General features: G+C 51.2%; 1 protein-coding gene across 2 annotated transcripts; it reads right to left on the bottom strand.

Annotated features, from left to right (window-relative positions):
* Window positions 1-1,377: 1,377 nt before the first annotated feature.
* RNASEH1 (ribonuclease H1) lies at window positions 1,378-23,632 on the bottom strand. 2 transcript variants are annotated; one of them, XM_042933772.1, is made up of 9 exons: window positions 23,447-23,632; window positions 22,244-22,359; window positions 19,026-19,184; window positions 16,576-16,675; window positions 15,672-15,726; window positions 15,251-15,335; window positions 14,061-14,185; window positions 12,407-12,525; window positions 1,378-2,116 (listed from the first exon to the last, which is right to left on the bottom strand). In XM_042933772.1, exons 1-8 carry the CDS (start codon window positions 23,575-23,577, stop codon window positions 12,439-12,441), a joined length of 858 nt encoding a protein of 285 aa, XP_042789706.1. In that variant the 5' UTR covers window positions 23,578-23,632; the 3' UTR covers window positions 1,378-2,116; window positions 12,407-12,438. The 2 variants fall into 2 exon arrangements, with proteins under 2 accessions (XP_042789706.1, XP_042789705.1); XM_042933771.1 differs by lacking the exon at window positions 1,378-2,116 and adding an exon at window positions 11,879-12,105 and having other exon boundaries at window positions 23,447-23,631.
* Between the last annotated feature and the right edge of the window lie 773 nt (window positions 23,633-24,405).

The following is a 24,405-nucleotide window of genomic DNA, read 5'->3' as shown; positions in this document are numbered from 1 at the left end:
TTCTAGACGGAGAACCACCTGCAGGGCAAGCTAGACGGAAGCAAGGAAACCGGGGAGGCTACTGCAATCTCCCGAGTGACAGAGGTCGGGGCTTGGGTCAGGACCTAGTATGTGCGTGGTGGGGACGGTCAGCTTCCGGATCGGTTTTGCACGAAGGCCAACCAGAGCTGACGATGCAGGGACGTGAGGCACAGGCGCGGGGCGGTCAGGGGTGTTCTGGGGCTGCAGCCTGAGAGCCTGGGAGGACGGAGCCCTGGCGGGTGGAGATGGAGGAGACCGCGGACTAGGGGCTGTGCGGATCTGGGATGGGGGGCAGAGCGGAGTCTGGGTCGCACAGGCTGTGTCTGCGACGTCCGTCAGAGGTCCGAGGGGAGACGCTGAAGAAACATCGGGCCGGAATCTGGCTAGAGCCCACTCCGGACGCACTGCTGACCGTTGGTCCGCGTCTCGCAGGAGCGGGAGCAGGTGAACCCCCGAGCCCCCCCCGGAGGCGTGCGGGCGGGAGGGTCCGGGCTCCGAGCCGGCACCACGTCCCTGCTGTGGCCCGGGGGAGTCACAGGACTCTGTCCTGCAGGTGTCTGGCTTCCTGTCCCTCCAGCCTCGCCTGGGCCCTGGGCCCTGCGGTTTGTTCTTCGCCGGCTCCGGGGCTCCCCCCTGGCAACCCGAGCACCGCACCCAGGTCCGGCCCGAGTCCCTGCCTATCTGAGTGGCGCCAAACTAAAGGAGGAGCCGGGACATAAACCCAGGAACTCCACATCCACTGTTGTTCCTTTTTTTTTTTTTTTTTAATTGCTTTTAATGTTTATTTTTGAGAGACACAGAGCGCGAGCAGGGGAGGAGAGAGAGGGAGACACAGAATCCGAAGCAGGTTCCAGGCTCCGAGCTGTCAGCACAGAGAACAACATGAACAACATGGGGCTTGAAGCCACGCACCGCGAGATCATGACCTGAGCCGAAGGCGGGCGCTTAACCGACTGAGCCGCCCGGGCGCCCCTCCCCCAGCTTTATTGAGGCAGAGTTGACAAAATTATATGTAAATGTACAACATGATGTTTAAAAGACTTTATTCTTTTAGAGTTTTAGGTTCACAGCCAAGTTAGGAGGAAGGTAGATGGCCCCTAGAGCCCCGCGTCCCAGCCCCGCCCCCCCAAGGTCGATGCGTTACAACTGACGAAGGTAAACTGAGGCATCATCGCCCGGCGTCGAATTTGCGTAGGACTCACTCGTGGTCTCACACGTTCTGGGGGTCTCCACAAATGGTAACGAAGCGCACCCAGCACTGCGGTATCACGAAGAGCACTCTCGCGGCCCCAAAACTCCCGTGGGCCCCACCCACCCATCCCTCCCTCTGCTCCCACCCCAACCCCTGGCCACCCCTGACCTTTTAACTGTGTCCACAGGTTTGCCTCTTCCAGAATGTCCTAGAGTTGTGATCATTCAGCACATAGCCTTTTCAGATTTGATTTTCACTCAGTAACGTGTATTTACGGTCCCTCTGCGTCTTTTCGTGACTTGATAGTTGGTTACGGTTTAGCGAATATGGATGTTCCAGGGCGTTTGTCCAGTCACCCGGTTGCTTCCAGGGCTTGGCCATTACACATAGAGCTACAAACATCCGTGTGCAGGTTCTGGGTGGACGTAAGTTTTCAACCCCTTTGGGTGAGTACCAAGGGCGTGACTGCCGGGTCGCGTGGTGAGAGTAGGTTTCGTTTTGTAAGAACCCGCCAAACCGTCTTCCCAAGTGGCTGCGTGACCCTGCGTCCCCGGCAGCAAGCAGTGAGCACTCGCGAGGCCTCGCGTCCTCACCAGCATCCGGTGCCGTCGGAGTTCGGGTTTGGGCCACTCTGGTACGTGCGCAGCGGCGTGACGGCTGTAAACCGCTTGTCCCTGACGGTTTGTGCCGTGGACCGGCTCTTCAGGGGCTTGCCTGCCACCTGTGTGTCTTCTTCGGTGAGGTCTCTGTCAAGGCCACCGATCCATTTTCTGGGCGGGTTGGTTTGCTAATTCTGGAGTTTTGAGTTCTTTGTATGTTCTGGAGAAGTCCTTTCTCAGAGGTGCCTCTTGTAGATATTTTCCCCAAGTCTGTGGCTTGTCTTCTCATTCTCTCGACAGTGTCCTTCAAGAACAGGAGGTTTTCATCTTAACAAGTACAGAGTATTAGTTCGTTCATGACTTGTGTCTTTGGTGTTGGATCTAAGAAGGTACCGCCACACCCAAGGGCACCTTGCTTTTCTGCTATGATATCTTCTAGAAGTTTTATGGTTTTGTGTTTTACATTTAGATCTAGTATCCATTCTGAGTTAATTAAAAAAATCTTTTTTTTTTTAATGTTTATTTTTAAGACAGAGCACGAGCGGGAGAGGGGAAGAGAGAGAGGGAGACACAGAATCCGAAGCAGGCTCCAGGCTCCGAGCTGTTAGCACAGAGCCCGACGCGGGGCTCGAACCCACAAACTGTGAGATCATGACCCGAGCCAAAGTTGGACGCTTCACCGACTGAGCCACCCAGGCGCCCCAATTCTGAGTTAATTTTTGTGAAGAGTGTCAGGTCTGGGTCTAGATTCATTCTTTTGCGTGTGGATGCAGTTTTCTAGCAACGTTTGTTGAAAAGACTATCTTCGCTCCATTGAGTTGTCTTTGCCCTTTCGTCAAAGACAAGGTGACTATACTTGTGTGGGTCTCCTTTTGGCCAATGTGCTGATTTATACGCACACTGTAAAATGATTATTACCATCAAGTTAAGTAACACATCCATCACCTCACAGGTAAACTTTTATTTGTACGTGTGCATGAACAATGCTTAAGATCTACTCTTAGCAGAGGTGCCTGGGTGGCTCAAGTCAGTTAAGCTTCTGACTTTGGCTCAGGTCATGATCTCACGGTTCATGAATTCGAGCCCCACATCAGGCTCCGTGCTGGTAAGTGCAGAGCCTGTATGGGATGGTCTCTTTCTCCCTCTCTCTGCCCCTCCCCAATCATGCGTTTTCTCTCTCAAAATTAAAAAAAGGATTTACTCTTAGCAAACTTCAAGTATACCGTACAATATTATCAACTACAGTCACATGCCATACCTGTTTCTTCTTCTGAAGTACCTTTAAAAAGGCTTGAATAAAGGTGTAGTATTTACTTTCTTTAGATGGGAAACCATCTAGATTTATAAAAAGATTTCCAACCTCCCCAGAAATCTCAAATGTAAGTTAGTGCAAGGAGTCTGGTAAAGGGCCTTGGCAAAGGTGAAAAAGTATCTACAGAAAAGGTATGGGGAAACTTAATATTAGTGCGGGTACAGACTTACGGATACTTTTTATGAAAAATGCAAAGGCTTCTGAAAAGCAGTATGGATACACACACACACACACACACACACACACACACACACACACACACGTACATTTGACCCAGAGTGGCCTCCTCTCTCTGGGGATCACAGAACAAGTAGGGTGCCTTCCCAACCTCTCGGTCAACCCATACAGTAGACGAGATTACGACGGGCCCCGTCACGACAATTTTCCAGAGGAACTGTTCTCCTGCCCTCATTGCAGACAAGGATAAAGAGTCATTCACCGCAAGGCCCTGGGTGAGGCCCAGCAAATTCACTGTGACGAACAGCGAGCCCCACACAGATGCCCTTCTGAGGGTGGGTCACCAACACAGCCCTAGGGAAAGACACGGGTCATGCTGAATCGTGACAATGTGGTGGCCAAGAGTTATAATCGAATGACCCAAGAATCGTTTTCAGAGCCTTTATCAAAAAACCATAAAGGATGTGCTTCTTGGGGGTAATACGGGAGGAAGAGCCATATAACCTTGAAAATTCTGTTTTAGTTTCAATTTCTCTTTTTACGCTTCATTCTCTTAACACCCAATAACCTCAAGGCAGGACTTGCGCATCACACTTTAACAAACACCCAAAAACAAAAGGAACCGCTCTCACTGCGGGATGTGACAAACATGGGGAGACCAGGGGAGCCCTCTGCTCCGAGGGGGAGGGCAGGCCTGCAGGGTCGGGCAGTTTCCGCGGGAGAATTCCCTTCCTAACAAGTGAAACTCCTCGAGCAGTCTTCGGTCCTTACAGAGCCCTACCATCTTCTGTAACTTTTTTCCAGGTCAAGTGAGCTTCTTTGGGAAAGAAAAGAACTATTCAACAATAACGAGGGAGTGATTAGAGACGAATTAGCACATGTAAAACTTTAAGAAAGCCCCCAAGGGGCACCTGGCTGGCTCTGCATTTCCGCCCAGGCCAATGTCTCACAGCTCGTTAGCGTTGGGCTCTGTGCTGACAGCAGGGAGCCTGTTTGGGCTTCCCCGTCTCCCTCTTTCTCTGCCCCACCCCCGCTCACCGTGTATCTCTGTATCTCTCTCTCTCTCTCTCTCTCTCTCTCTCAATAACAAAACATTTAAAAAGAAGAAAGGAGGGGCTCCTGGTGGCTCAGTCGGTTGAGGGTCTGACTTCGGATCAGGTCGTGATCTCATGGCTCTTGAGTTCAAGCCCCACATCGGGCTCTGTGCTGACAGCTCAGAGCCTGGAGCCTGTTCCAGATTCTGTGTCTCCCTCTCTCTCTGACCGTCCCGTGTTCATGCTCTTTCTCTGTCTCAACAATAAATAAACGTCAAAAAAAAAAAGAAAAAAGAAAAGAAAAAAGGAAAGCACCGAGAATTTGTTTTTTAATTAAAAACTGAAGATCATTTACAGTTCTAGAACACACCACCGCCGAGACAGGTCGCGACACTCTGTCCCACGTGCTCAGGGCCTGGCTGGCGGTGCCGTCACCCGCACCAGCAGACGCCGTGTTAGGTTCCGGCTGACACGGAGGCTGCGTCGGGCCTCGAGCCGCTCCACCCAGAGATGGTGGGAAGCAGGCCGTGGAGACAGGCGCACCAGACAAGGCAGAGGGGGTCCCCAGGAGCGTCCTGAAGTGCCGAGGGCACGGGTGGCCCTCTCAGCAGCACGATGCCCTCGGGACCGAGCCTGGAGCCGCTGGACGGTGCGCTGGTCATGAGGGGACTGCAGTGAGGTCATACGTGTTAGGAGCGCACGTGCCTACAGAGGGCTCAGAGGGAGAAGGGAGCTGTGCACTGACCCGACATGTGCCTCGAAGGCCTCTGCTGACACAATGCAGTGGGGACAGGTCCCGGGCGCCGCTTAACGTTGGTCCGGCTCACAGCCAGCGGGTCCCCAGGCCCGGTCCTCCAGGCCTGACCACGGTCGCTTCCGTCTGCCTCAAGACAGGGGTTTCTCGTGTTGCTCGGGCGTTCAAAGCAAAAAATGGGGCGCCTGGGCGGCCCAGTCGGCTGAGGCCATGAGCTCCCGGTCTGGTTCATGAGCTCGAGCCCCACGCACAAAGCCCGTTCCAGATCTTCCGTCCCTTTCTCTCTCTGTCCCTTCCCGGCTCATGCTGTCTCTTTCAAAAATAAACAAAACATAAAATAACAACAAAAGAAACGAAGGTCACCAGCAGAGGTCCAGACACCAGAGCAGGCCTCGCTGCTTATCACCCGCTGGCTTTGAAAACGCAGAACAAGCGCTTGCTGGAAAACACAGATCTCACGGGTCTCTTCTCGCAGTTTTCAGAGAGTCTGTCTGAATACCTTTAAGCGGACCCATCGATTCGCTAGGGCCTGTCACAGAGAAGGAAGTCCCAGCCAGCGTCGAGATTCCTAAATCTAAATAACTAGACATTCTTCTGGTTTTAAAAAAAATCACAGACCAAATATGGGAGTAATCATCTCCTCTCTCCACAGTCCTATTTCTCGACTTTTATTTTTGGTTTCCTAGGCTTCAGCAAAACAACGTGGTCGCTACCAACTTACAATTACATTCGGGAGAACCCGTCACCGAACAGAGCAGGGCTGCCTCACTGACATCCACCGAGCGGAGAATCTGCGAAGAATCACGCGCCCTGGCTCACGTGGCGCAGTCCTGCTGTCCGCACGGTAAGCAGAGGAGAGGTAGCCACCGAGGGGTAGAGGACTGGACCTCACGCTCCTTTCCTCCCCAGGAGAGGAGACTGGCCTTCAGCAGACCTCCGTGGCAGGGACCCCGCTCAGGCGGCCGGACAGAACGCCGCCGGCTGGGGGCTCGACCGTGGACTTCTCACGATCCCAGAGGCCACGTCCAAGATCAAGGTGTCAGTGATCTGCCTTCCGGAGAGGGCTCTCTTCCTGGCTTTGCTGTGTCCTCAAGCCGCCTTTCCTCTTTCCTCAGTGGCAAGGGCAGGCAGGAAGTGAGCTCGTTAACCTGAATTACTTCCACACAGGCCCCATCTGTATATACTGAAAGGGTGGGCCTATGCCGGCCGACTCCATCTTGTTCTGTGTCCTTCACCTTGACCAAGCCTCCTCCCCTTGAGTAACCTCCCGCTCACACTCACCCGTTCAAACCTCCCGATCAAAACACGCCCAGCGACCTGACCTGCGTAACAGGACTCCGACCCTTCCCCAGCCAATCGGCTGAGGCCACAGCCATTACCTCACCAACTGCCCCTAGGCCCCAATAAAACCTTTGTCCTTTTGAAACTCGCTCTCTCTCCGGTATCTCACCGCTGTGTCATCTCACCGCTGCGTCGGTGCAGGTAGGGGATTGAGCTCGAGCCAGCTCGAATAAAGGCTCTTTGCTTTTGCATCGGACTCGGCTCCCTGGTGGTCTTTGGGGATCACGAATTCTGGGCATAACAATACCGGCCACACTGGGGGTCAGGGCTTCAACATATGAACTTGGGGGACACGGTCCATCGCAGCTATGACTCAGGTAAGGTGGCCTCTGGGTTTTAAAATTAGGTTAAAGCAGGATTTGTACGCCAAAGAGACACTCTGCGGAGGTGCTGGATGCCTAGTTCGGACACCTGCTGTGGCGGAGCAGCGAGAGTCCGACCGACCCGTCACAGAGAAGGGGCTGTTCCCGAGCAGCTCTCCCGTCCCGTTCCGGAACTACCAGGATGTGAGCATTAAGAGACCTCTGGAAATGGAGACCAAGGTCTTTCTAAGACACGTGACCTAAGGCCCCAAGCTCGCCCGTCGGGACTGATCGCACTGGGACCGACGTGTGGCTTCACGGCGCCGGTTCACCACCACGCAGGCTGCCCACCCGGGACCGGCTCTCCGGATTTGTTTCGTTTCGCCCACATCCCATGAGCCTGTCCTGAAAGAAGGCAGAGATCCTCTCGGCTTTCTCGACCCCCAGCAATGGAGCCGCCTCGTCGCTCTGGCGTAGAAGACACGGGGACGCTCCAACAGCCTCCGTCTGCAAAGCACCAGGAACACATTTTGAGAGCAGCAGCAGCTTTTGAAAAGCTGGTATCTTCCACGACACAGCGCCCCGCCTGGTCTACGCGGCGGTCCCTCACGGCACAGCGCCCCGCCTGGTCTACGCGGCAGCCCTCAAATGTCTCCGGGAGCTGACAAAGCAGACAGAACCACGACTCTGGAGCTGTAATGAGGCAGCTGCACGTTAGGCAACCCTAAGAAGGAATGTGCTTCCTGAAGGCGTCCTGTTCCCCTTCTCACGAAAAGCGGCCGGGCCTCCTCCTACCTAGAGCTCCACGCACTCTCGGTTCCGCACGGATGGTACGTGCACTCGTGCAAACTGCCCAGCAGCCTGGAAGGTCTGGGAGGCACGATCTCTCGCCTCTGTACTTCCAATCCTGGGCCCATGAAGAGGCGCCGCCCCATTAAAGCAAAATCAGACGTTCAGCGGGGGCGGGGGGGGGGGGGAGGGAGCAGAGCAGTGGCAGCAGCGAGGGCGCTGTGGGATCTTCCCGAGTCTTCACCTGAAACAGAACCGCGGACGTGATGGAACGAGGTGACCAGAAGAACCGGCGGGGACGCGGAGCGAACCGGAACTCTCCTGCCGTGCTGGTGGGAAAGTCCAATGGCCAGAGGGATCAGCTGGCGTTCCTTGAAGTCGAGCACCCACTGCCCTGTGGCCCAGCTGTTCCACTTAGAGAAATCAGAGCACGTGCTCGCAGAAGGACTGGCCCGTCGGTGCTCAGGCAGCTCTCTCCACAACAGCCCAAACGGAGGGGACAGCCTCGAACGGGAGGATGGGCGCAGACTGAGACATGCCTACAAGGGGCACCACCTAGCAGTGAAGGGAAGCCAACTACTGATACCCATGTGGGCGCGGGGGGGGGGGGGGGGGGGGGCAAAATAATTACACCGACGAAAAGAAACTCTGGCCACAGACAGTTTATGTTGCATGACTCTATTTATACAAAATCCCAAAGAACACAAATTAGTCTACAGCGACGGAAAGCAAACGGAAGGTCTTCCGGGGGATGGGGTCAAAGAGGGAAGGATCTCAGAGGGGCGGGGGGGTGGGGGGGGTGACAGGCAGTCCTGGCGAGAGGTTCCCAGGTGAGTCCACGGCCCACTTTACCTTCACGCCATTTGCTGCCTGTCGATCACACCGCCACAAAGCCGCTAAAAAGCACAGTGGTGTGGGCACTCCACAAAGCCAACGTGCGGCAGTGAAGGGCACGGCCCGCCCAGCACAGCCCGCACACCCACGGGGAAAGGCACAGCGGGGCCACTGGGTCCTGACGGGCCCCTGAAAAGACAACCCCAAAGGAAACAGGGGGTATCCACTGCAAAGCATGGTGGGCCGGCCTGAGGCCGGTGGCTGGAGCAGGGCGGCTGTCCTCCCCCGGTGGTGACGGATGCAAGGGACCCGCTTCAAGAAGGTCTGAGGGCTGGAGCCGTGGAGCCCGAGATCCACCGCAGCCGAGCCGGCAGGGACCCGTGTTGTGGGGACACAGCCAGCAGCACAGCACAGGGACGACAGACAGGAAGGAGAGGGACCCAATGCAAGCGGGGCAGGGCCAGAGCCGGGAGAGTGCTGGGAGCCAGCCGCCACATTTTTAGCATTATTCAAAATTCAAAAGAGCAGAGAGCTCTGTGGAGAAAAACGACCTGAACTAAATGTTTAGGAAAATGAGCGACAGGAAAGTGTCGATCCCACGCAGAGCTATTCTCAGAAAAAAGAAAAGGAAAATAAAAGCCTGCTGACAGCGAGAGCACTCCAGACAGACACCACACAGGTCCAAATGTGCGGCTTCAAAGCCTCAAACAACGAGATCCAAGATGGGAGGGCGGCAAATTAGTGCTAGAAAACACCAGAAATAAGGTGACAGAGCTCAAGAAAACTAGAAAGACAACTACTTTCAGAAATGAGAATCGAGAGCAAATGAAGGCAGTAAGTAATGCCTTCAGAGACAGGATGTCACCAGGAGGACAACTTTTAAAAAACAAAGGAAACTTAAAACATAAATGAGATTCAAGAAAAAGAGGAAAAGACCAAGGATGGCTAACCCAGATGTTCCCATACACAGAACAAGGTCCCTCAACCCCAAAGAAAACCAAGAAAAACAGAACTCTAAGCCACAATTCAAGGCAAGCTTCCTGAAGTAGCAGATTTGGAAATGTACGCGCCAAGAGCTCACCATATTCCTGCAAATTCTGACCGCGGGCAACCGACGCGGGACACAGGGACACAATCTGACACAGTAAGGACTGGAGAGACAAGAACAAGAAACCCACGCCTTGGACATCTAGCTAAAGAGCACATGACTTATAAGAAGGAACGTAAGACTCGTTAGACTTTTCATGCTGGAAGAAAACAAAATCGGTAGTTTAGATGCTCAAGGAAAGAAAATGTGAGCCAAGGATTTCTATCCTACTGCTTTCAAGCATAAAGCAAACAAACAAAGTTCAACGTGGGGAGCTCAGGGAATTTGGTTTCCAAGAGGACACTGACCGAACACTGGCTGTGTGGCCATGAAATGCACAGGAGGAAAACCAGAGGAGGGCAAGAGGGGGAGATCTTATCAAGTAATGGCCGGCAACGTACACCCAGCACTGTTTTCACTAGAATACGCGTTAGTGTTCGTATCCACACACTGCATGTTCAAGTGGAAAAAAGCAAGCTGGTAATTAAGGAATATCTATCCCAGGATCCTCAGTGTAGAAGGAGACACAGACATAATATAGAAGAGTTAAGTACTCTGAAATCCTGAGTTTCTATTGAGAATATCAACACGAACTCGAATATTTCATCTTTAAAATATGTGTACGTGCATGTTTTAGAATTCTGTTCCCTGAAAAGGCCTAGAGGCAAAGACCAACCCCACAGCAATGAGCACCTGAAATACCTTTTTTGCCAGGGGCACCCAGCTGTCTCAGTCAGCAAAGCAGGCAACTCTTGATCTTGGGGTCATGAGTTCAAGCCCCATATTGGGTGTGGACATTCCTTACCTTGAAAGAAAGGAAGGGAGGGAGGGAGAGAGGGAGAAAGAAAGGAGGGAGGGAAAGAGAGAAGGAAAGAAAAAAAGAAAGAGAGGAAGGGAGGGAAAGAAGGAGAGAAACAAAAAGGGAGGGAGGGAGGGAGGGAGAGAGAGAGAGAGGAAGGGAGGGAAAGAAAGAGAGGGGAGGGGAGGAGTGGGGAGGGAGGGGAGATTCTTAGAGGAACAGCCAATTCCAGATCTGGAGGAGGAAATGTACAGATGGGTCTTGAGTCCCCACACAGCAGACGGCAATGGAGCAGATGACTGGGGGCACATACATGCGTGGTCTGTGTGTGAGCATGCCAGGGCACGTGGACTGCGCACGAGTGTGCCCGTGGTCTACACGTGTAAATGGGTGTGGTCAGTGCACATGTGTGTCCACATGAATATCCAAAGAAATCAAGAGCCAACCGGAAGAACCTCCCTCCTACAGGCCAAAGAAGCTACCATGTGGTTTCAATAAAGATAAAAACCGCAATGACCTGAAACCTGTCAAGCAGGCATAAGTACACAAGCTCACAACACACGTTATGAAAATATATAAATAAAAAACCTTGATCGGTCGCCCTCTAAAGACGACAGACCAATCATCTTTGCGTGTCTGCTGACTTCCCTAAATGAACGCCACCACGGCACAACCAGACAGGCGACAGGAAGCATCTTCTGAAACCACTCCAGCCGATAACTATGGGCAACGTCCCAGAGTGTCACCACTTTGGAGCCTGAACGACGAGTGGGTCCGGGCACTGAGCACCGGCAGCTGCCAACGCCAAGACGACGACCACAGCCTGCAGCTGCAAGTGACCGCACGCGACCATCTATCGTTTGCTGAACACGTGGAACCCGATCCTGATCAAGCCTCTGGGTCCCGCTGCCAACTTGCAGGAAATTCAGAAGACAAAAGAAAATGCCAGACTGTGCCGGGAGAGTGTATATGGAGAAACCTAGACCGTGGGAAACGACAGGACAAGTGGCCCAGGTTCCTCAACGGGTAAACCTTGTGAGGATCCCAATAAATGGCAGGGGAACCTGTAAATTAAAGAAACTTAAGAAATCTCAAGTTAAAAAAAAAAGTACACAAGGCCGAATTACCATAAAGAAACACAAGCAAGTCATTTCTATAAAAGTCAGGATTAATTTTGGAGGGAGGGAGGGGCTGTGATTGGAGAACGTGGAGAGCCTTTCTGGGGTGTCCAGCCAAGTTCTAGTTCTCGCCTGGGAATTAACCTTACAGAAATAATTCAAGAAGCTATACATTTGTATCATTTTCTGTGTGTTTTTATGATAAAACAAAGTAGTAAACAAATAAAGGTAAAAGTAAACAATTATATCAAACTTTAACTTGCACAGTGCTTTTAAGAAAAACAGCCAAAGTGGGGCGCCTGGGTGGCTCAGTCGGTTAAGCATCCAACTTCGCCTCAGGTCATGATCTCACGGCTTGTGGGTTCGAGCCCCGCATCGGGCTCTGTGCTGACAGCTCAGAGCCTGGAGCCTCCTTCGGATTCTGTGTCTCCCTCTCTCTGCCCCTTCCCCAGCTCACAGTCTGTCTCTCAAAAATAAACGAACGTTAAAAAAATTAAAACAAAACAAAAAACAGCCAAAGAAATTTTAAAAGGTTTATTTATGCATTTTGCTATGTAAGTAACTGCTCCTATCAGTGGTCAAGCAGCCAGGACTACGGACGTGCAGGCCTGCCTTGCGCACAGGTGCCCGGGCAGGTAAGACCCAGTCCGCTCTCTCTGCACCGAGGTGTGGGCCCAGCCCTGACTTGCTCTACTCCACAGAGAGATACAAGTCAACCAGAATATTCTGAGACTGAATCCTGCCAACTGTAAGGTAAATAAACACTTTTAGAATACTTCCAGACTTCCGGTCTGCATTTTAAAACCACTGCTGTATTCATGCCTTATTAAATCAAGTCCTAAAATTTCTGTCCAGATGGTCATAAAACTAATGAGAACAGTGTCCAACCCAATAAAGCATAATGCTGAAATCTCAAATAATGCTCAGATCTCAAATTTGTTCAATGTATTATACATGTAACCACAGGGAATCACAGAATGACCTTCTGATGTACTTTCTGATTTATTTTTCACACCAGTAAGGAAAGGTAAGAAAAGAGTCACTCACGGAAGCTTTTCCAAGAATTAAAATTACTTCGTTCAGTCTTCAGATTGCTTAGCTCCTTCTCTTGCTAATCTGTCAGCTTCTTCATTGCCTATAAATCCCGAATGACCAGGAACATGCATCTGTTAAATAAATTTTGTTTCTTTTATCTTCACTGGTTTTTTACATAAGCAATACACGACTACACCCTTACTGTAAAAAACACAACTGTTCCCAGTGGCCAGAGTGGGACAGGACTCGCCTCCCCACCCCCCGACACAGTTCGACAGCACAGCCTGCCTGCCCAGGGCACCTGTGCAATGCAGGCATTTGCAACAATCCCATTCTCATTCTCCACAAACTTGATTTTCCTGTTTGTATTGCCTTCTTTCCCCACTGAAAGATGGAACTGGGAGGGCTTTCCCGGCAAAACACATGTATGTACAGACACACAAATATGTATCCAATGCACGTACTTTATTGTCTTTAAATGCTGTCCAAAAGAAGGGATGTATGTATATAACCACTGTTCATATCTAAATGGCCGAAAGGCAAATTTAAACCCTAGTTCACCAAACTGCTCCCAGTAGTCCTAGGGAGGGATGACAGGGTAGGGTTCAGACAATGCTTGTCGTTCAACGTGCTCTGTATTGCTTGAACAGGTAGTTTTAATAAAAACTATTTATTATAATGTTTATTTTTTTATTTTTATTTTTATTTTTTATTTTTGAGAGACAGAGAGAGACAGCATGAGCGGGAGAGGGGCAGAGAGGGAGAGAGACCCAGAAAATGAAGCAGGCTCTGGGCTCTGAGCTGTCAGCATAGAGCCCGACGCGGGGCTCGTGAGGCTCGAACTCACACGCTGTGAGATGGCGACCTGAGCCGAAGTCGGACACTCAACCAACCAACCGAGCCACCCAGGTGCCCCTAAAAACTATTTATTATAAGAAAAACATTTCCAGGGGCGCCTGGGTGGCTCAGTCGGTTAAGCGTCTGACTTCAGCTCAGGTCATGAAATCGCAGCTTGTGAGTTCAAGCCCCGCACCGGGCTCTGTGCTGACAGCTCAGAGCCTGGAGCCTGCTTCAGATTCTGTGTCTCCCCCTCTATCTGCCCCGTCCCTGCTCATGCTCTGTGTCTGTCTCTCGATAGTAAGTAAATATTAAAAAAAAAAAAAAAAAAAAAAAAAAAAAAAATTAAAAATAAAGAAAAACATTTCAATGTTGGAAAAGAAGTCATGTTACTAAAGTCTTATCACACTTTACTTTTTAAAAATTCCTCATAAATTAGTTTTATCTTGACATTATGGCTGATTCCCAAGAAACCAACAGTGACTGTCACAAGTCACTTTAACAGTGGGAGGGGAGGAGAGGGAGCCCAGGCCAGGCACTAGTAAGCACCGCGAAGACAACAGAAAGAAGACGGAACATCCGTCTACAACGCTGCCTGAAGAGTGTGGTCTACACACGATCATACCAATAATGAGCAGTGTTACTTCTGCGATGATCGAGAGTCAAGTGTGTTCCAACTTCGAATACGCGCTATGATGTTAATTTCGTGCAAACAGTTATTTTACCTCTCAAGTCGTTAAATCACTTGCAGAAACCACTGATCTCTCCGTTAACTTAGAACATTCGGTCCTGACGGCCAGGTGACAGCACCGGCTCGGAACACACTCACCCACTGGATGTCCATGCCGCGGGTCAGCTGCTCCAGCACCACAAAGTCCTCCTTGTTGATCACGTCTTTCCCCGTGCTCGTTTTCCACCCGTTCTTCTTCCAACCTTGAACCCAGTTAGTGATCCCTGGAAGAAGTACACGCTCTGGTCAAGTAAGCTCCGCGAGCTCCAATGTCCCTGCTCCTCCCCCAGACTTCCCTCCTTCACCCGCCCACTCTTCCGCCTGTAACGGTTAAACTAGTGTAGGGCTAACGTGTAGCTTGAGAAATAACAGCTTTGTTCTGACACTGAAGGTTAAGAGATAACAGCCTTGCTTTACTCTTGTAAATTACGCTTCATACTCTTGTAAATTAGGCTTCACCAATTAAGGAAACAAAAGTTCAAAGAAAAGAGCATCAGAGGCAGGGTCAGGAGGATCCACTGGTTGTGACTTAATGGCAGAAAGTCTAAAATAATCACCTCATCTGGGGTGTTTCTAACTCATCTGGGAACTGTTTCTCTGTTCTGTTCCCAGGTGATGATAAAATGATCTGATCGGCTATAAAAACTCTGTACCCCGGCTGTTCGAGGCCACACGCTGATCAAGAGTGTTGGTCCCGATCGGTCGGCCTTAACTCTCATTGCAATAAACTTTGTTGTGACTGTCACTGGTGCCCTTAGCATTCTGTTTCAGGAGTCGTGTGGATGCAAGACGCCCAGAGTGTGCAACTGCTACTTGCCCGCACGGGCTGTCCTCTGGCCCGGGACACAGGCCTGGCACGCTCCCCTGCTCAGCCCTGCGCTCAGACTTGTGCTGACCCACAGCTCCCAGCCAAAGAGGCCACCTTCTCCGCCTCCCCAGCCCCCCACCCCGCGTCCTGAACACGGAATTTCCCGAAGGAGCTGTCAGCCCGGCCCCCTGAAAGGTACTTATGCTGTTTACACTCTAAGGACCACGAGAACAGGGGCACACCGACCCCACTGCCCTGTGCTCGGTGCCTGACAAACACCTTGACTGTGGGGCACACAGCGGAGCAGCAGAACTGGGCTCCAGAACCTCAGCCTTTTCTTGATCTCTGACAAACCAAACGTGGTCCCCACCTGCCGTCTGCGTTCTTGCCCCGATGCAATCCCTCCTACTGGAGAAGGGAATACCATTTCCCTTTGTGCTTACTAGGACAACACCAGAAGCAGCGAAAGGTAGAAACTTACCATTTATAGTAAACATACTGTCCGTATACAGAACCAGCTTCTGGATGTTCTGAGCCTTCGCCTGCTCGATGGCTTTGCAGGCTGCCTTGAAGAAACCAGTCAGTCAGCATACTACAGAAACTGTTCAACGCTCAACTTCACTAATGCTCAAAATCACTCCGCCACTTAAACAGTCTTTCTCTTTCTGTGCTAAGTGTAAGGGGTATACTCTTTCTATGAAATAATGCTACACATACAGCTATTTGCACGTTTTTGTGAAAGCACTTCCAGGATTTTTCTGGGAAATCCCTATCCATTGCAGTTGTTAGTAACCACAAACTAAGTTTCTTCTGGACTCTGAGTATCTTACACACACAGTGTGTATGCAGCTCACCGCCACGATGGATTTAACACTTGGTGGGAAATGTGTCTGACGACTTACATGAATTTCTGCTCTTTGGTTCGTCTGCCGCCCGGGAAGCCTAATGCCTAAGTTCCTGGTTTCAAAACGATACAAAGGAAGATGAAGTTAATTCTCAAAGTGATTCCATAAGCCTCTCAATGGAGGATAGGCTTGTATATATTTTTTTGACATATCAAAGCATCAAACAAAACACACCGGCAGTACTAACATTTTATGGAAAAGCATCATGGGATGGTCTAATAAAGAATCCTGGGCCAGAAGTCAAAAGCAAAGTTTTATTTCTGGCCCTAAAATACATTAGTGCATGGTCTCAGATGAACACTAAGCCCAGACACTCAGTGCAACCCAAGTTCGCCACCTCTTACAGGGTTCAAAGCTAAAGTGGGATACTAAGGGGAAAGAACTCAGTAGACCACAGATCAAGAGAAATGTCAAGCCTTATGATCACCGAACAGTTTATCTTACATTACGCCTAACACTGCTGCGGGTACCTGTGAATGACCACACCTGGCATCATCCCGACTCTGCACCTTGTGGAAAACGGGAGGTCACCTCTGATCCCCCAGGTCTTCGGAAGAGTCATGGGGACGCGCTGGGTTCCAAGTCTGGCGACCTGCCCCTGGGACATCCTTGCCAAAACCACCCCGCAGGAGACCTGTGACTCGCCTAGTGGGGGCAGGGAGGTCATCTGGGTATAAGAGGTTGTCAGCGAGACACAGAGACACGTCAGGACTCAGAGCCAAGAAAGGAAGGCTGAGGCCTCTGTCCTGAGCAACAAAGCTGTCAGTGTCAGCACCAGCCCAAGCTCGTTGTTCTGTCACCTCCGCCAAAGCCGCGCGCCAGGCGGTCATGCCCCGGGCTGTTCCCTCACAAGTGTTGGGCCAAGATTCACTCAGATTTGAAGGCTTTTTTGTTTACTCACAAAGGATGGCCCGGTCCCCAGTAAACACCAATTCCCGCACGTGCCCTCCTGCGCCCGTTACTGGAGCAGCAGCCGTCAGTGTAGACAACGACAAAGTCTCCTGGAAGAGGGAATTCAGTGAGTGCCACTGGATCAAGAGCACTAAAAGTGAGGATCTATTTCACAAACTCACTGAGCTAGCGTCCACGGGCCAAACTGCGAGGGTACTGTTCGATGCGGTCAGTACTTTCTGTCCAGGAAAACATGATCAGTTCCTGACCTGGCCGCTAGAAGGTCTAGTCCTCTGATAAACGTTGGTCTAATTTTTTTTCTTAGTATATTTGCCTCAAGGAAACTATGGTCTTTATTCTTTCCATCAGGACAGAGGGTCTGATCAACATACCAGTGCTGTAAGGAAGACGGCAGAAAACGACTGACGTGAGGCCACTCTAGGGCCCCAGATGTGACCAGAACACGCTCAGCAGGGCGGTAGGAGGGGTTGAGTTGGCAGGTCTAAAAAGCAGGGCCATGGGAGCAAACAGAGGCCTGGCTCTATGAGCTGTTTGTCAAAAGGACTGCAGGCCGGACAAGGCACAGAGGGAGGGAAGAGGAGGGAAGGTGTTAAGTGACAGAACAGCACGCTCCCGACCAGAGCAGGGCCAGGAGTGTGGGGGAGCGTGGGTGCCGGGCGAGGATCCCCGGGGCTGGGAGTATGGGGGGAGCGTGGGTGCCGGGCGAGGATCCCCGGGGCTGGGAGTGTGGGGGGAGCGTGGGTGTCGGGAGAGGATCCCCGGGGCTGGGAGTGTGGGGGGAGCATGGGTGCCGGGCGAGGATCCCCGGGGCTGGGAGTGTGGGGGGAACATGGGTGCCGGGTGAGGATCCCGGGGCTGGGAGTGTGGGGGGAGCATGGGTGCCGGGCGAGGATCCCCGGGGCTGGGAGTGTGGGGGGAACATGGGTGCTGGGTGAGGATCCCCGGGGCTGGGAGTGTGGGGGGAGCATGGGTGCTGGGTGAGGATCCCCGGGGCTGGGAGTGTGGGGGAACATGGGTGCTGGGCGAGGATCCCTGGGGCTGGGAGTGTGGGGGGAGCATGGGTGTCGGGAGAGGATCCCCGGGGCTGGGAGTGTGGGGGAACATGGGTGCTGGGTGAGGATCCCCGGGGCTGGGAGTGTGGGGGGAGCATGGGTGCTGGGTGAGGATCCCCGGGGCTGGGAGTGTGGGAGGAGCGTGGGTGCCGGGCGAGGATCCCTGGCTCAACTGAATTTGGCGCTCTCAACATGACTACCTTCCTGGTCACCGAACTGTTTCAAATGAGAGTACCCATCAGGCACTGCGCCAGGTGCCACCGTACCTTAAGCCACCGTCAGTACCTTAGAAATGGCCATCCCTCAATCACCCCACAGATACACACTCTGACTACGGCTGGCAAACAACCCAATCAAGAACGTTTGGTCTTTTTACCTAACTGCAAACTTGATTTACACGGTTTTGTTTTTCTCAAGGTAGGCTCCATACCCAACGTGATGCTTGAACTCACACCCCTAGGTCAAGAACCACATGCTCTACCGACTGAGCCAGCCAGCCGCTCCGGTTTATACATTTGTGATACGGCTTAACACAACATTTTCTACTGGTTTTCCTCGAATTAAATTATGACATGGCTTATTCTTGGAGAAAACGTGGAACCACAAATACAGTGGTTTATATAAAAACGCTACTTATTCCAATTTTCTGTTCATACGTCTAAAACACAAAAAGGTGCTTTGTATACCATAAGTCACTAAATATAAACTGGTCCCTGGAGTTAGAGGTAGAGGACAAGGTGAGATCATTCATGTTTTGCAAAGGCTAAACGTCCACGGTGAAGGTACTGGTGCTGAAAGAGAGCTCTGTGCAGGCCCTTTCTTATGTGAAGAAGCTGAAGCCTTTGCACTTTCTCGTGTGACCTGAAATCCTGTGTGCACAGAGAATACTGATATTTCAAAAGATTATGATGTTTTTCATTTGTAGGCCACATAACGCTTTTCTAATGAAAGTCCAAAGTCTTAAGAATTCTGCAGTTTGATCAACTACAAAAGAGTAACCTTAGATTTTTAGATAATCTTTTCAGATAAGAACGAAGGTGGTGGCGCCTGGGGGGCTCAGGCGGTTGAGCTTCCGACTTCGGCTCAGGTCGTGATCCCACAGTCTTTGAGTTCAAGCCCCGCGTCAGGCTCTGTGCTGACGGCTCAGAGCCTGGAGCCTGCTTCAGATTCTATGTCCCTCTCTCGCTCTGCCCCTCCCCCACTCATGTTCTGTCTCTCTCTCTCTCTCTCTCTCCCTCTCTTTCAAGAATAAACATTAAAAAAAACCCTTTCTTTAAAGAATAAAGATGGTAAACATTAGCTCAAATTTCCTCCATTAAGTGGGAAGTTTTTACACCTATTTTCATGATTATTACATAGAATATTTACAAATCCAAGAAAAATATACCCATGTAAGAAAAAGTGTCTTTGCTAACTGAAGGCACCGATTCTGTGTTCTGTTTCACATGCTTCGCACACGGTTCTGCATTTTCATCTCCGTCCAATGGCTCACGGACTCGCTTGTTTGTTTTCACTTGTGATTCTTGTACATGTTCCTTTTTCTCTCCTGAAAGATAGAGTCTACTCAAAAACCAGGAAAAAGGGAACACAACATAAAATGCTTAAGAATCCAGAAATTCAGTAAGTTCTGTATTATCACCGAATCAGACTTGAATACCCTCTGTACGTAGCCCTATAAAGAGGAACTGACTTCAGGCAGTCCACACCATCTCAGATTTTGATGGCCTGTGAAATGACTCTGAATTTTCCACGAAAAGCTTGGTAAGGGCGATTTGAAGGCAGGAGCAACATTTCTAGTGTAATATACCAAAGGTTCTGCATCCTACGGGGATGGCAGGCAGTGTCAAAGTCTGAGGGGCTCTCTCCCCAGACAAAGAAAACAAGGACTCAACTTTTGTATGTAAGATCAGTGGCGCCCATGGTTCAACACCTTACCCCCTACTGTAGACACTCTGACTCCGTCAAGGCCTCCAAGAAAGTTAGGCGGGCATGGGTAACCAAACCTTACGTACACAGATAACGGGACACGCTAAGAAAGGGAACAGAAACAAACAGCAGAAGGGACTGAATTCCTTCAGGGCAGTAGCCGCACAATTTTCTTTCAGGGGAAGGTGAAGTCGGGATTAACCCCGAAGGGATTCTCATACTCTCTCACGTTTTGTGGGAGCAGCTTCTCCTACATTATCATTTTACGGAGTGGGAATAGGGGCACAGAAGGAGCAGCTGATTCTATCTCCAAAACAACAACTAAGCCCAACACTACAGAGTTCACTTTAAGCTCTAAACCCCTAATGGGATGGAGAAATGGAGCTCAAATGTTGACTGAACACCTACCACATAGGTACACCAGTCAGGAACAGTTTCCTCAACTTCAAAACACATTAGAATTTTGGGGTGTTCAAAAAAGAAAACCCTGCTAACATCCAAGCCAGGATGTCCTGCCTGGAGTAGCTTCTCAACCCACACCCGTCAGAAGACCGCTAAGGTTATCTAGGCAAAATCTGAGTGAAGTCACCATATAGAGTAACGTTTGGTATTTCCACTCTGCTACATTTGTGTAACCCTGTATTTACCTTAAAAATATACCTCTAGGTACTTTATACACGTAAACCCAAAACACAAGTATAGGTCAAAGGGTAATCTTGCAGAATTTTAATACTGCTCTAAATATCGATTTTATTTATAGTAAAAGAGGGTTATATTGACATGAAAGTTTTTACTTTTTCAGGTTTTTTTTTTTAAAGGTTTATTTATTTTGAGAGAGAGAGCACAAGAGGGGGAGAGGGAGGGGGAGGGGGAGGGGGAGGGGGAGGGGGAGAGGGAGGGGGAGAGGGAGGGGGAGAGGGAGGGGGAGAGGGAGGGGGAGAGGGGGGAGAGAGAGAGAATCCCAAGCAGGTTCCCCATTATCAGCACGGAGCCTGATGTGGGGCTTGAACACACAAACCATGAGATCATGACCTGAGCCGAAGTAAAGAGCCAGACACTCTGCTGACTGAGGCACCCAGGTGCCCCTGGCATGAAAGTTTTTAAAGGATAGATAAGACTGAAGGAAAAAGAGGCCACGTCAGATAATTTTTTCCTTCACAAAACTGTGTTTTTTGAGTAAGTTAACCCCAAATCATCTTACAGAAATCGCAGTAACTGGCAAATAGCTCAAAAATCCCAAAATAAAAATATAGGTCACACTAAGGGAAAAACTGGGAAAGAGGCTAACACTTTTGCTTTGCTATAATTTTTGAACACCAAAAATGTTAAATCTCAATTTACATACATCAGTCACTAACTAGGAAGTCTCTGTAAACATCTAAGAAAGGTGACTCATAGATATAAAGAAATACCTTTCCCTAGGACTTAGAGTATTTAATAAACAGAAACATATTGGAAAACTGAAGTCTGAATAAATTGCTAATTGGTTAAAACAAAAAAGCCGTGAAAAGGAGGTGTTAAGAACCCAACTAAGACAAGAGCCATACTCCTGAACTTGGACTAGGACACAATCTGCATCTGGGCTGCCAGTGGGATTATAACAGTGATCACAACACCTAACACTAGGGGCGCCTGGCGGCTCAGTCGGTTCAGCGTCCGACTCCTGGTTTCAGCTCAGGTCATGATCTCACAGTTCATGAGTTCAAGCCGTGCGTCAGCCTCTGCGCCGACAGTGCGGAGCGCACTTGGGATTCTCCCTCTCTCCGTCTCTCTCTCTCTCCCCCCCAAAAATAGATAAATAAATAAACTTAAAAAAAAAAAAAGTCTGTTGAGTAAAGCTAATGAAACACCACTTTTTCAAAGTCGGTTAAGGTATACAGTTTACCCCTGAACAACCTGGGGGGGTTTAACACCCTGCGGAGTCGAGAATCTGAGTATAACCGTCGACTCCCCAAACACTTAACTACTATTGATAGCCTGCTGTTAGCCGGAAGTCTTACTGGTAATGTAAATAATCAATTCACACATATTTTGTATATGTCTTATATATCGTATTCTTAAAACAGAATAAGCTAGACAAGAGAAAATGTTATTAACGAAAATATAACAAGTAAACCTATGTAATAAATACAACCAAGACCTCACATAAGCTGACCCACGTGGTTCAAACACGTGTTGCTCAAGGGTTAACTATATTCTTAAAATTTTGTGCTCTAAGGCAGTCACCCTTAGTCCTGCACACCTGATGTTCCTTATACTGGGAATTACGCTTCAATTAACGGTACTTTCTGCACTACGTGAAACTGGGGGAAATTCCGATCACGTGACTGTCCTACACAAAAAGGACACACCATACAGGTGCACGCACTGAGACAACCTACGCTCACCACTTCAAAACTGTAGCCCATTCAATTCGATAACAGAACAAGCATTTTTTTAAAGATAAAATTAAGTACAGTGAGGACACTGAATGGAGCAGGAGACTGGTGTCCTGGCCTGTTTCTAACTCAGGTACTAACGAACTCCCTAAGGTAAACTGCTTTCCGCCTGTCTCCTTGTCTGTAAAATGGAAACAAACGATCCTATCTGCTCCGCTATGACGGCAGCTACACAGATCAAGTGACGCTGGGCCGTGCAAGGCTTTGATAAACCGCCACCACGATGAGAGCGGCTGACTACCTTCTGGTCCATCCGGGCTTGCAGGCTTTCGGACAAAGGCCCAGGCCTCCTCCTCGGTGGCAAACTTCTTAAATCTGGCAGCAGGAAACCGGTCCACCTGGGCTCTACATTCGCTCCTGGAACAGAGTGCAATGTTACCTCCTTCCTCCCTTACTCATCCTCTTTCTAAGGATTCTGAGGTTAGGAATAGCGTGACAAAAGTCCGTCAGCTCCGTGGGGGCAAACCGTGTGTGGTTTTCTTTCCCGTCCAACACCTCACCCTGTAGTGCTGCGTCCCAGCCAGACGGCACACCAGTCAGGAACAGTTTCCTCAATCTCAAAACGCATTAGAATTTTGGGGTGTTCGAAAAAGAAAACCCTGCTAACATTTCATTACAGCAAAAAGGTGAGCCTCTGAGCTGCTTCTACCTCAGTAGCACCGCTGCACAGGTAAACAACTGCGGGCACGCACACACACGGATAATAAACCTTGGTATCCTACGGCGGGGCGAGTCCTGGCCTGGAATCCGAACACCTGCATGCAAGTCCTACCGCATCACTTATTAGCCCCATGAGTTTCCTGACCACGGGAACGACACCTGAAAATAATAAACTCACCCACCTAAAGGGTTGTTACAGGGACCTAAATATCAGTTTATAAGAATTGCTCTTTTTAAAGACACGGGGAAGGGGCGCCTGGGTGGCGCAGTCGGTTAAGCGTCCGACTTCAGCCAGGTCACGATCTCGCGGTCCGTGAGTTCGAGCCCCGCGTCAGGCTCTGGGCTGATGGCTCGGAGCCTGGAGCCTGTTTCCGATTCTGTGTCTCCCTCTCTCTCTGCCCCTCCCCCGTTCATGCTCTGTCTCTCTCTGTCCCAAAAATAAAAAAAAAAAAAAAAAATGTTGGAAAAAATAAAGACACGGGGAAGATTCGATTAGGTACCTTCAGAGTTCCGCTACGTGTAACCACTTGGAAATTGTTTCACTGAAACAAAAAGGAAGGAATAAGCGGAGAGCCCTGGTCACCTTACACTACACGTGGCATCTCTGACAATGCCAACAGACATGGAACGCAAGTCGGAGCCTCCGGCCGGGACCTGCGAGCCGACGCCGGCGGAGACGGGCCCCCGCGCGCTGCACCCCAGGCCGAGGGCCGCGAGCTCCGGGTGACAGCCCGCCTCCCAGCCGCGCGGTTGCCGGGGGCGCGACTCGGGGCCGCCCACTCACCAGGTCAGGAAGACCCCGGCCTTGCGGCCCCTCTTCACGGCATAGAACATGCCGAGACCGCTGCAGCCGCGGGCGCTGCAGCGCACGGCGGCCAAAACGACTCTGCGCGCAACGGACAGTAACCGGGTCATCACTCACTGCCAGCCATCGCCGAACTTGTTAGCTCCGCGCCTGGCGCTGTCGTCACACACACCCAGCTTCCGGCGGCGGCGCGGGGAGATGACGCGCGTCCCCGCGGAGCCGCAGACGAGGGGCGGGGCCTAGGGGCCTAGCGCCTGGGCTTTTCCGGATCAACTTTCTGGCCTCAGAAAGTCGGACGTGGGCGGTCCGGGAGGGGCGGGGCCTACGGAGGTGGATGGGGACTAGGGCTGTGTGGGGTGGGAGTACAATGTGAGGAGCCCGGCAGCGCCTGGGCGTGTGGGCCGTGCCGACTGGGGGGCGGAGTCTAGGGCGGTACCGCGTGAGGGGCGGGGTCTGGGCTGTGTGTGCGCTGCAGTACGGCGTGAGGGGCGGGGTCTAGGGCGGTACCGAGTAAGAAGCTGAGTCTGGGCGGTGTGTGCATTGCGGTACCGCGTACGGGCGGGGTCTAGGCGGTGTGAGCAGAGCTGTACCTCCTGAGGGGCGGGGCCGCGCAAGGGGAGGAGGGTCTGGGCGGGGTGGGCGGGGCGGTGGTGAGCGAAGGGCGGAGTCTGGGGCCGTAACCGATGAGGGGCGGGGCCGGCCGGGGGGGGGGGGGGCTGAGTGAAAGGCGGGGTCTGAGCCGGGAGGGCGGAGCGGGGCTGAGTGAAGGGCGGGGTCAGGGCCAGGTGGACGGCGTGGGCCACCAGAGGCCCCTCCACATTGCTGTGGCGGACGATCTCTGCTCCCTTGGTGTGTTGTCAGCACTACCCAAACAAAGAGGTGGCTTGCGCTCTACTGCTTCAGTGGCTCGAAACACTGGCACTGCGCGATGAAAAAGC

The sequence above is a fragment of the Panthera leo genome, chromosome A3 (genome assembly GCF_018350215.1).
Source record: "Panthera leo isolate Ple1 chromosome A3, P.leo_Ple1_pat1.1, whole genome shotgun sequence".
Lineage (NCBI taxonomy): Eukaryota > Metazoa > Chordata > Mammalia > Carnivora > Felidae > Panthera > Panthera leo.
Note: the sequence above shows the minus strand (reverse complement) of the source record. Positions and strands in the feature narration are given on the sequence as shown.

What these genes read in the sequence shown, in the direction of transcription:
- RNASEH1 (XM_042933772.1), bottom strand. Translation starts at nt 23,577, where the DNA reads ATGACCCGGTTACTGTCCGTTGCGCGCAGAGTCGTTTTGGCCGCCGTG. An exon ending in AGACACTTTTTCTTACATGG is followed by an intron (nt 16,676 to 19,025) that starts GTATATTTTTCT and finishes TCCCTCTTCCAG; the next exon opens with GAGACTTTGTCGTTGTCTAC. An exon ending in GCGGCATGGACATCCAGTGG is followed by an intron (nt 12,526 to 14,060) that starts GTGAGTGTGTTC and finishes TTTATTTAACAG; the next exon opens with ATGCATGTTCCTGGTCATTC.